At 43.3% G+C, this 13,112-nt stretch overlaps 1 protein-coding gene across 8 annotated transcripts in view; it reads right to left on the reverse strand.

Annotated features, from left to right (window-relative positions):
- The window catches only part of HSF2BP (heat shock transcription factor 2 binding protein), a 105,908-nt gene that overhangs the window by 67,193 nt on the left and 25,603 nt on the right, over positions 1-13,112 (reverse strand). For all 8 annotated transcript variants that reach the window (XM_035283299.3, XM_035283300.3, XM_035283301.3 and 5 more), the window contains 2 exons: positions 11,564-11,713; positions 8,470-8,602 (listed from right to left, as the gene is read on the reverse strand). In XM_035283299.3, coding sequence (XP_035139190.3) covers positions 8,470-8,602; positions 11,564-11,713 — 283 coding nt within the window. The remainder of the gene's footprint in view (positions 1-8,469; positions 8,603-11,563; positions 11,714-13,112) is intronic.

Raw genomic sequence — 13,112 nt, forward strand, 5'->3', positions numbered from 1 at the left:
TACGTCTCTCAAGTCTTAAATCCAGCTATATCCATGCAGAGGACACCCGGAGCCCCGTGGGGTCACGCTCGTCTAAAACACACATGATCTCTTCTTACATCCATTAATCTGGAACCTGTAAAGCTGACTGTGCTTATCTTCTCACTGAAACTACCTAAGAAGCATGTTTTTAAGGAAAAAGTCCAAGTCCACCAAACAATGACCTGTATCTAATCCATACTCTGTCAACTGAAGGAAGGACCTTATCTAAGGAGACTACAAATTATCCAAGACCAATCACTGAAATACAATTAGGAAAATTTCTATGATTAACTGGATATTGTAGATAATAGATACCCAATTTTTCTGAATTAGGAGGATGGCTATATGGTTGGACTAAATTGAAAATGTAAGAGCCGGCCAGGCGCGGTGGCTCACGCCTGTAATCCCAGCACTTTGGGAGGCCAAGGCGGGTGAATCACGAGGTCAAGAGATCGAGACCATCCCGGTCAATATGGTGAAACCCTGTCTCTACTAAAAATACAAAAAATTAGCTGGGCATGGTGGCGCGTGCCTGTAATCCCAGCTACTCAGGAGGCTGAGGCAGGAGAATTGCCTGAACCCAGGAGGCGGAGGTTGCGGTGAGCCGAGATCGCGCCATTGCACTCCAGCCTGGGTAACAAGAGCGAAACTCTGTCTCCAAAAAAAAAAAAAAGGAAACTGTAAGAACCATGTCCATGGAACACAGAAACGTCAAAGTCTTCGGTGCTTTCCGAATCCTCTCAGTGAAAGCCTCTAACATCCCAGACTATCATAAATCTTTCCATCTATACAGATAAAGATCAGGCCATGCTCTGGGGCAGTAGTTCACAAAATGGCGTGAGAAGAGGAAGAAGGATGATTCTGCCCCCAGCAGTTTTTGAAGCCATTTTTGGCCGCCACACTTGGGGGTTGCCTCTAATGGACAGAGACCAGGGATGCTGCCAAATGCCCCACAACGCACAGGATGGCCCCGAAACAGAATTATGATGCCAAGGGTGAGCCATGCTGCTCCAGCGCACACCTGAAAAACCCACGGCTAGTCGGTCTGTCCCCTGATTCAGGAGCCAAGACTTACAGCTTCCTTGTCTCAGAGCCACTGCAGCTCAGCTCCACTCAGTGAAGTCTTCAGGCCTTGCACTAGGTCACCTTGAAACCTAATGGCACCACAAACCATAATCCCTGTTGCTAAGTGAATATACCCCACACTTTTCTTCTTGTCAACTGATTATGAAGTAGCATTACTTTTCCCTTCTCATACAACAGGACATCAACATAATACTCCCACCCCAGCCCTTCATTACACTTGCCTGATGCCGGAGAGCCTCAAGATTAGCTCCACAGTCCAACAAGTGTCCATTCCCAGAAGAGATCTTGTAGACGACACTCCCATATCAAAGCCTGACTTCATGCTGTTTGTTGAGAGGATTTTTTTTTTTTTGAGACAGAGTCTCACTCTTGTTGCCCAGGCTGGAGTGCGGTGGTGCAATCTCAGCTCACTGCAACCTCCACCTCCCGGGTTCAAGCAATTCTTCTGACTTAGCCTCCTGAGTAGCTAGGATTACAGGCATGTGCCATGCCCAGCTAATTTTTGTGTTTTTAGTAGAGATGGGGTTTCACCATGTTAGTCAGCCTGGTCTCGAACTCCTCATGATCCGCCCACCTCAGCCTCCCAGCATGCTGGGATTACAGTGGCTGACCAACAGGGTCTTATCTTAAAAGTACAGAGTCAATGCCAGGCTGGTGATGAAGTCACCTGGGTCAAGGCTCCAGAGCGGTCTCCTCAAATTAGATTTGTTTGCTACCTAGAGTCTTAAAAGTTTCCATTCAGCTATTATCCTGACAGACGATTCAGAAAAAGAGAAAAACGTCATGTTGATCAGTGCTCAACTTGTAAATCAACTCTCTCCAAACCAACTTCACCTTTCAGGAGGTTCAACCGCAATGGGGGAGCCAGGACAGCCCTAACGATCTCTTCTAGAGTTCAAGGTGCATGGGAAACAAATGGGTGCTCAAAGAACCACCCAACAAGAACAAGGACTGCCACACAGCTAGAAGACGGCTGTTCTGAAGACATGGGAAAAGGCAGCTACCAGCACATAAAATGACAGTCACTGCAGAAACCTGCCTGGCAGTTCCTCAAAAAGCTAAACAGTTAGCACAGCCCGCTATTCCACCCTGTGGTAGATGGCAGAAGAACTAAAACAAACTCTCTCCGAGACAGATACCCAGAAGAACTGACACACACGGCGCACATAAACTTCCATATGAATGCTCGTATCAGCATTATCCCTAACTGCCAAAACGACCCCAATGCCTGTCTGTTGACCCTTCGCTGCTGACCTAGACTCTCTGACACCAGACGACTAATAAGTCAAAGCTCAAAACTGGTACCTTGTTCTTCCACACGCAGAGTCACACAATTCCAAGACTGGGATACCATGTGTTATCTAGTGCCAGACTCTTCTCAGAAGACAAAACCGAAGGTCATGTATACAAGAATACAGGGTTAGTCAGTGGCAGAAGCAGCAACGGACACAGCCCACCCGGCCTTTTCTGCACACCACACGGCCTCCGCGTGTGCAGGAGGAGGGGTCGGCAGGCCGAGAGCAGCCATGGTCATTGACACAAAGGTGCTCTGCTGCTAACTTTGTGCAGCCAGGAAGGTCCCTGGAAGACTAAGCTGCATCCAGTCCTGCCCCCAAATTACCAACAATAAAGTAATTCTGCTGCTGCAGTCATCACCTAAGATTACTCGAATGTATAAACCAGAGACCAGGAGTACAGTCATGATTTTCAAATCACTGAAAAGCAGAAAAAGCATTTAGAAAAGTTTTCGCTGACAAGTTAAGCACGTCAGTCTTCATAGGACTGTGAAGATTTGCATCTCTCTTATGCTTTTCATTTGCCCTCTTATCCAGGTTGTTGGAAACAATCACATTTCTTATCAATGTGCTATCATTTATCACAGTTAAGTAGAAATTTCACAAAATGTAAAGTAATTAGAGCAGATGCTACTGTTCCAACCTTGCAGATGTCCAAAGAACTGACATCCTGGAAAGTAGATTTGCTGGGCCCAAACTCCTCAGCGCTACACTAACCTATAACTAAAGATAGAAATTTCACCATTCCAATGTTTAAATAAATTCCTAGTTTCCAGCTTTAGCTTAGGGTACAGAAAACTGATAACAGCTACCCCATTCTTTTTGGGGGCAGAGGGAGAGATAATTCACCAAAATCACAGCTTCTCCTGAACACATTAGAGATCTAAGGCTGGACATCAGCCAACCAATCTGAAAAATGAGAAAGGGCAGCAGCCTGTAAGCAGATGCAGGAAGCAAGAAGTTGCTCATCTGGGGCGTATGCTGGACACCATAAGGCAGCAAAGAGAAACGAAAAAATCCAGCTGAAATATTGAACAAATCACAAAATCAGTGGATGCCTTAGGCTGGTGCTGAGTGGAGAACTGGATGACAGAAGGGTGGAGTAAAGTGGATCTGGAGGAAGGAACAGGAGTTCCACAACCTAATTGTGGTGGGAAAACAGCTGCATACCTTTGTCAAAACTTAAAGAACTGCAAAAAGGTTAAAAAAAAAAACAGCTAAAGAATGAATTTACTGTATATAAAATTGGTAAAAGAACATTTGTTTTAGAAGGAAAAGGATCCACTTGACAGCTAACCCATGTCTCTGCTACCACTGAATAGTCTTGGTGTTTCAGACACATAAGCCCCCAGCGCCTCTGCAAATCAGCACTTTAATAAACATTCTTCCCAGTCGAATTCATTCATGTGCAAATATAAGCGCCCACTATTCGACTCTTCATAAGAGTTCCTGTGTGAACCACCAGCAGCACCGGAAAACAAAGCCACGCTGAGCTTGAATGCTGGGCGACAGGGTGGTTTCACTCACTAGCCCGCCGCCTCAGCAGCCTGCCAGCCAGCAATTCCGGCAGCTCAAATTCACAAGCGGCAAAATGACAAATGGCATCAATCATACGCCTCTGGGGTCACTTGCAAGGAGAAGAAAATGCAAATCATCAAATTTGCAGATGCCTCTGTTAAAAGACAACCTTTAAACAATGTTTTAAAAGGGAGAGCAATGAAGCCTGCTACAACTGTAGGTGCCAGGATAAACGTGCAGAATTCTGCCCCACCCTGGACAAAGCACTGGGCCGAGTGAGGAATAGCCAGAAAATACAATCTCAGCATCCACCCACAAGAAGTATCACCAAGTTTTAAGGGATTAAGAGAAAAATATCTACACAGGACCTTCCCCATTAGGATTTCAATAAAAGAAGGATAATGCCATGAGGAAAATACAATTTTTTCTCTCTTTAATAGCAGAGAATTTGCCTAAGAGCAGCATGGGGTAATAATAATACAGAAGAGATTAAAGATCAATGTAAAAAAAAAAAAACAGTCTGAAATTAAATAATTGAAACTTGAAGCTGTTGGAACTTTGAATTATCCCAAGCATTAAGAGGAATGTGGCTCTGGGCTGCAAATTCTGCCTTTCTTTCCTGTAAATAATTAAGACCAAACTGTGCTGGAGATAAGACTTCCTCCGATAAACTTCCCGGGAATGTAGCAATATGTAAACAGGCAAATCACTGTGGGACCCACACAGGTCTCAATCCTGCTGGAACTTCTCTGTCTCTGCCTATGAAATTCTTCACTGTGGAACGCTGACCCCATTGGTTTGGAGGTGGTGTTTCTGAGTGGCCATTGTCAAGCTCTGTGCACAAATAAACTCTATACTTAGTCATACTTTCTGAATCTCGTTGTTCAAGGCTAAGTCACAGCAATGTACTGAACCATTTCACTGACTTCAGAACAAAGATCCTCAATACTCACTAGTACATTCCACCTCTTTTTCTTTTTTTTTGACAGAGTTTCACTCTTGTTGCCCAGGTTGGAGTGCAATGGCATAATCTTGGCTCACTGCAACCTCCTAGGTCGCTAGGATCACAGGTGCCCACCACAACACTCAGCTACTTTCTTTATTTTTAGTAGAGACGGGGTTTCACTATGTTGGCCAGACTGGTCTTGAACTCCTGACCTCAGGCAATCCACAGCCTCAGCCTCCCAAATTGCTGGGATTACAGGCATGAGCCACTGCATCCAGCCACATTCCACCTCTTTCTATATTAAGTAACTTTTACGGGGTGGGGGACGGAGTCTTGCTCTGTCACCAGGCTGGAGTGAAATGGTGTAATCTTGGCTCACTGCAACCTCTGCCTCCCAGGTTCAAGCAATTCTCCTGCCTGAGCCTCCCAAGTAGCTGGGATTACAGGTGTGCATAACCACACCTGGCTAATTTTTTTTGATTTTTAGTAGAGACAGGGTTTCCCCATGTTGGCCAGGCTGGTCTAAAACTCCTGACTTCAAGTCATCCACCTACCTTAGCCTCCCAAAATGCTGGGATTACAGGCATGCACCACCGTGCCTGGCCTCTATTCTAAGAAATGATTTAGTCCCTAGACTTTATCCCTTATGACAGTTTTGATATGGAATTTTATCGTAACTCCCAGGGAAAGCTTTACTTTATTACCTTTTAGGAGAATTTTACTGAAGAGGCAATTTAGGTTTTTGGAATTATATAATTATACTAAAACAATAGCAAAGAGCTCAGTTTAACCTTAGCTTAAGGCTAGACAGTAAAATTATGATTCTCAATAAAAGCAACTAAACTCAGTTTTTTTTTTTCCTGTCAAGGTATGTAACTACCCAGAACATGAAAACTCATCTGTTTCCTTTATATCATTCGTTCTCAATAACTGATACTTCTCAGAATCACCTGGGGTGATTTTCGAAAATAAACACACCTGGTACCTATCCAGAGCGATGTTTACACACAGTGAACCCTGACTGTAACACCAGTCTCTACAAGTCACTACAGTTGAGAAGAATCACAGGCATACTTCATTTTATCACCTTCGACTTAATGTGCTTTGCAGATACTGTTTTTTATTTTTTATTTTTTACAAATTGAAGGAATGTGGCAACCCTGTATTGAGCAAGTCTGTTGGCGCCATTTTTCCAACAGTATGTGTTTACTTCATGTCTCTGTGCCACATTTTGGTGATTCTTGCAGTACTTCCAATTTTTTCATTACTATTACATCTGCTGTGGTCATCTGTGATCAGTGATTTCTGATGTGGCCACTGTAACTGTGTTGGGGCACCATGAACCACACCCATATGAGACAGCAAATCTGATCAGTGCATGTCACCTATCTTCTGACTGTTCCAATGATGATCATGCCCCTCTCTCTCCCTCTCCTAGGGCCTTGCTATTCCCTGAGACACAACAATATTGAAATTAGGCCGATTAATAACCCTACAATGACTCTAAACGTTCAAGCAAAAGGAAGAGTTGCACATCTGAAATCAAAAACTAGAAATGATTAAGCTCAGCAAGGAAGGCATGGCCAAAGCTGAGGCCTGCTGCAAGTCAGACCTCTTGCACCAAACAGCCAAGTTATGACTGCAAACACCAAGTTCCTGATAGACATTAGAAGTACTACTCCAGTGAACAATGAATTGTAAGAAAGCAAAAGAGCCTTATTGCTGATATGGAGAAAGCCCATGTATTCTAGATAGAAGATCAAAAATCAGCCAGAAAAATTGCTCTTCAATGCTATGAAGGCTGACAAGGTTGAGGAAGCTGCAGAAGAAAAGCTGGAAGCTCATACAGGTTGCTTCATGAGGTTTAAGGAAAGAACTTGTCTCTTTCCTTAAATACAGCAGCAAGTGCTGATGGAGAACCTGCAAAGCTGCAGCAACAAGCTAAGCTGCTTCTTAGCTAAGATCGCTGCTGGAGTTGGTTACACTCAACAAGAGGTTTGCAACGTAGACAAAACAGCTTTCTATCGGAAGAAAACGCCATCTAGGACTTTCACTGCTAGAGAAAAGTCAAGGCCTGGCTTCAAAGCATCAAAAGACTGGCTGACTCTCTTGTTAGGGGCTAATGGTGCTGGTGACTTTCATTGAAGCCAATGCTGGTTTCCCATTCTGAAAATCCTAGAGCCCGTAAGAATTATGCTAAATACACTGTTGCCCGTGCTAAGCCTAGATAACAACACATCTGTTGAAGCATGGTTTACTGAATACTTTTAAGCCCACTGTTGAGACCTACTGCTCAGAATAAAAGATTTCTTTGAAAATACTACTGTTAATTGACAATGCACCTGGTCAATCCAGAGCCATGATAGAGATGGACAAGGAGAGGAATGTTGACTCCATGTCTGTTAATACAAGATCTTTTCTTCATACATCAAAAAGAAATTTCAACTTCTGAGTCCTATTTTTATTAAGAACTACATTTCATAAGGGCTACATCTGCTACAGACAGTGATTCCTCCGATAGATCTGGGTAAAGTAAACTAAAAACCTTCTAAAAAGGGTTCACCATTCTGGATGCCATTAAGAATATTCATGATGCACCAGGTGTGGTGGCTCACGCCTGTAATCCCAGCATTTTGGGAGGCCGAGGCGGGTGGATCATGAGGTCAAGAGATCGAGACCATCCTGGTCAACATGGTGAAACCCTGTCTCTACTAAAAATACAAAAAATTAGCTGGGCATGGTGGCGCGTGCCTGTAATCCCAGCTACTCAGGAGGCTGAGGCAGGAGAATTGCCTGAACGCAGGAGGCGGAGGTTGCTGTGAACCGAGATCGCACCATTGCACTCCAGCCTGGGTAACAGGAGCAAAACTCCATCTCAAAAAATAAAATAAAATAGAAATATTCATGATGCAAGGGAGGAGGTCAAAAAAACAACATTAACAGGAGTTTGGAAGAAGTTGATTTCAATTCTCACAGATGACCTTGAAGAGTTCATGTCTTCAGTAGAATAAGTAACTACAGACAACAGATGAGTTGCTTCTTATGGAAGAGCAAAGAAAGTGGTTTCCTGAGATGGAATCTATTCTTGGTGAAGATGCGAAGCCGTTGTTGAAATAAGAACAAAGGATTCAGAATGTTACATAAATTTGGTTGACAAAGCAGCAGCAGGGTTTGAGACGCCTGACTCCAATTCTGAGAGAAATCTTACATGAAAGGAGAGTTCATAGATGGGCAAACTTCATGGTTGCCTCCTTTTAAGAAATCGCCACAGCCACCCAGACCTTCAGTAACTACCACGCTCATCAGTCAGCGGCCATCAATATCAAGGCAAGAACCTCTACCAGCAAAAAATTGTAACTTGGTAAAGGCTCAGATGATCATTAGGATTTTTAGCAATACAGTATTTTCTAATTAAAGTTTATACATTGTTTTTTAGACATAATGCCATTGTACACATAACAGACGACAGTATAGTGTAAACATAATTTGCATATGCCCTGGGAAACCGAGAGCTGCATGGGATGCATCTGCTACTGCAGTATTTGCTTCATTGCAGAGTCTGGAACCAGACATGCAATATCTCCACGGTGTGCTTGCACTTACTTGTTACAATGCCAGCCAGAGCAAAAACAAACTGATTTTCATCTGAATTCAGCTCCTTGACATCACCATCCAGTGACTTCACAAAACTCTCCATTGTTTGACCAGTGATGCTGAAAAACTTCAAAGCTTTATCCTGAAAGTTTGGAAATCACAGTGTCATATCTTTTTACAGACACTAGTGTGAAACATTTTAAAGTGCAGGATACAGAAGATTCTAGTTTTAATCACATAATATCGTAAAATCTATTCCCTCATTAAAAGTTCCCATTAAGAGCAGAGAAAGCAGCTTGAGTCGTGCAGGAGCATGAAAAACTACCCTGAAGATTGGTGGACTCTTCATATGCATATTATGAAATAGGACAAATGTCCACAATGATGAAGGTGAATGAGAATAATTCGCTAAAAAATGTAAGTAAAATATACTAGAGAAACATGCTATTTGCTCTATTTGCATTAAACCAGAGGTGCTCAAACCTTTAGCATGACTTTTAAAAAAAAAAATCTTAATGGAAACATGTAAAAGGGATGAAGACTGGCTCCTCTGGCAGGTTAAATCTGCATTACTTGGCAAAAAGCATTTCCAAGTTTGAACCCTTCAGTTACTTCCTCTGGGGTGCTAGGGTGCTGAAAAAAGAATTTTAAAACAAATGCACATTTTAACACGGTTTAAAAAATGGAAAAATTTGCATTTACAAATGACACAAGAAAACTTCAAGGATGATAAAAAATAATCTAAAACTCGGTTGTGGTGATGGTTAATGCAACTCTAGAAATCTGCTTAAAAAACACTAAATTGTACATTTACAATTTTGTAGTATATAAATTAAACCTAATAAAGCTCAACCAACTTTTTAAAACACATTTAGTCTTTCTACCTAAAGTCAAACACAACTGTTACTTCTATTACCCGTAAGTAATTTACCACTGGTTTCCTGACACATCTCCCTCTTCACTGTCGTCAAACACCAGTCATGATCACACCCTACTCCCAGAGTCAAACACCAGTCATGATCACACCCTACTCCCAGAGTCAAACACCAGTCATGATCACACCCTACTCCCAGAGTCAAACACCAGTCATGATCACACCCTACTCCCAGAGTCAAACACCAGTCATGATCACACCCTACTCCCAGAGTCAAACACCAGTCCACCCTACTCCCAGAGTCAAACACCAGTCATGATCACACCCTACTCCCAGAGTCAAACACCAGTCATGATCACACCCTACTCCCAGAGTCAAACACCAGTCCACCCTACTCCCAGAGTCAAACACCAGTCATGATCACACCCTACTCCCAGAGTCAAACACCAGTCCACCCTACTCCCAGAGTCAAACACCAGTCATGATCACACCCTACTCCCAGAGTCAAACACCAGTCATGATCACACCCTACTCCCAGAGTCAAACACCAGTCATGATCACACCCTACTCCCAGAGTCAAACACCAGTCATGATCACACCCTACTCCCAGAGTCAAACACCAGTCCACCCTACTCCCAGAGTCAAACACCAGTCATGATCACACCCTACTCCCAGAGTCAAACACCAGTCATGATCACACCCTACTCCCAGAGTCAAACACCAGTCCACCCTACTCCCAGAGTCAAACACCAGTCATGATCACACCCTACTCCCAGAGTCAAACACCAGTCATGATCACACCCTACTCCCAGAGTCAAACACCAGTCATGATCACACCCTACTCCCAGAGTCAAACACCAGTCATGATCACACCCTACTCCCAGAGTCAAACACCAGTCATGATCACACCCTACTCCCAGAGTCAAACACCAGTCATGATCACACCCTACTCCCAGAGTCAAACACCAGTCTTTTTTGGCCCCTCTTGTCTCCTCCAGGTGCTCACTCCACCTTGCCATCCCATCTGCCTCCACTGCCCTGGCTCTGGCACATGTTCCTTCTTTCCCATCTCCCCTGCAGAGGGCCGAGCTCACTCCAGCCAGACCAGCTGGAATGACCACCTCATCGATCATCCTGTCTAGACCCGAGGTGCCACAACCCCACCTCAATTCATCCTCACTCACTGTCAGGTGAATCTTCCTAGGATTCTGCTCTTATGCTATCACTCTTTTACTGGAAACCCCTCAGAGAAAATCCAGTCCTACCACCTACAGGAGAAATCATCAACCTGGTATTCAAGGTCCCAAAATCACATCCCAACCTACCTTTAAGCTTTATCTCCCCACTACTTTCTTACATTAACTCACCACTGTGTTAACTGACCTACTCACTGTCCTAAAACAAACCCACCTGTTTTCTGCCATTTCTACCTGTTCATCAAGGCCCATTTCAAATCTATCCTTTTCTGTGATGTTCCCTGATATATCAACACCCACATGCGTGCACACACATACACACACACACACGGTTGAACCTTGAACAACAAGGGTTGTATAACACACACAATCACATACATGTGTATCTGTTAGATAACATAATATTCAATAAATTAAATACTACATTGACCATGAGATAATATATAAAAGCACTTTTGATCTTGTTAAACTCATACACATGTAAAATGTTAATACTGAAGTGGTAACATATCCACATATACCACAAGGGCTCCTGGAGAGAAGGGATCTGATTTCATTCACTCTGCAGTAGGTTACAATGAACCATATAAAATTGGTATTCAATAACTAGCTGATGAATGAACAAAAGGAAATGAAAGAAACATATGGACTTAGTCACGCTTGTAGTCCCAGCACTTTGGGAGGCCAAGGCAGGCAGATCACGAGGTCAGGAGTTCAAGACCAGCCTGACCAACATGGTGAAACCCCATCTCTACTAAAAAACACAAAAACTAACCAATCATGGTAGCACACACACATAATCTCAGCTACTCAGGAGGCTGAGGCAGGAGAATCACTTGAACCCAGGAGGTGGAGGATGCAGTGAGCCAAGATCACAGCACTGCACTCCAGCCTGGGCAACAGAGCAAGACTCCATATCAAAAAAAAAAAAAAAGGAAGAAAGAAAGATGGACTTAGTCTTTAAATGCCTTAATGCTTTCAGTTACACAAGCATTAATCAACAATATCTAGAGAGCCTGCTGAGCATACTTACTCCTCCCAAAATGGCCTTGACAACTTCCTCGCTGCTGGAGACGCCCCACAGGAGGGTACAGGCTGCTGCCCCCATTTCTGTACAATACTCTGCCTGCTGCAGGAGCTGCTGCTTTGCTTCATTCAACTGATGTCGAAGAGCCAGCCTCTCCTGAAAGCAAAGCAAAATCAGAAAAACAAGTAATAGCATTCAACCTTGGAATATCTTTATTACAATTCCTCTTTCACAAACATATTTCTTAAAGAAATGCAAAACAATTATAGAAAATAGTTGCAAATGAAAGCTAGTCCTGAGAGCCATCATCCGTATCTACAAAAGAAACTTTAAAGGCAAAAATACTTAAGAAATATCTGAGGAAAGAACATTCTACTATATCAGGGTTGATAGACCCACAGATCTGAATTCATCTGCTTTAAGCAACTACATGAAATATCTCAAGCCCCAAGTGACTATACCCAGAACAAGCACCGACAGAGTCTTCTGAACAAAGTAACAACCTCACATAGCAGTTTACCCGGATAGCAACATTTCTAAGACAGGGGACTGCCTCCTCCAAATGGCTCACTCCATTATTAAAAACATGACATCTGCCAGAGGCAGATGCAAAATAAAAGGCACTTGGACATCAGGATTTGTGAAAAAGCAGTACTTTAGAAAAACTCATCCTATATAAACATATCCTTAAGTCCTCATAGGAATATTCCCAAAGGTGCCAGAAAACATAACATATACAGCTGTGAAGCTAAACAAGGAAAGAAAACCTAAAACCTAAGCCCAGGTAGGAAAGACAGAAGCAGCGGAAAAGGAAATGTGAAGACTGGGAGTCATATTCATGCCCTGCCACAGCAAGCCAGTGCCAGCCTAACAAGAAGATGGAGGCTAGGAAGAGTTTCCTACTCTCCCACCAGCAACGTCTGAGCCCACCGGGAGCTGGGCAAGTCTCTGCCACGGCTCTCTTCACAAGGGAAGTGCAGGGAATGGCCATCCTGATGCAGCCCCTCTGACAACACAAACACACCTCAAGGGTTCACCCTGTGTGTACTACTAGAGTGATGTGGGGCTTCCTGGCCTCTCCAACCGTCAGCACCAGGTACCTGAAACTCCCTCAAATGATGAGATTTAATAAGACAAAAACTGAAAAATATAAAACCCTAGTTAAATTCATTTATACCAAATGTAATAGTTACATAAAGCACAAAGTTAAAGCACATTAAATGTTGCAGATTTTTCTCCTAGAGAGAGGAATACAAGACAAAGTAGAGGGGACTTTTCACCCCTCAGAGGAAAAAGGGAGCTCTGGGGCCACAAATCAAAAATGTGGACCTCATCACTTAGATTAGGGTGGCCCACTCATATTTACCTGGAGACAATGCATTTGGCAGAGATTCATACACATTCCTACATACATGCGTGTGTATATACGTAGGAATGATACGTGTATATATGTAGGAATGTGTATGAACGCTAAACTGCATCATGTGATTCGTCACTCCGGGTTTTTAATGTCTTCATTATAACAACAATCTGAACTCCTAGATTCATCTTCCCA

The sequence above is a fragment of the Callithrix jacchus genome, chromosome 21, assembly GCF_049354715.1.
Source record: "Callithrix jacchus isolate 240 chromosome 21, calJac240_pri, whole genome shotgun sequence".
Classification (NCBI taxonomy): Eukaryota; Metazoa; Chordata; class Mammalia; order Primates; family Cebidae; genus Callithrix; species Callithrix jacchus.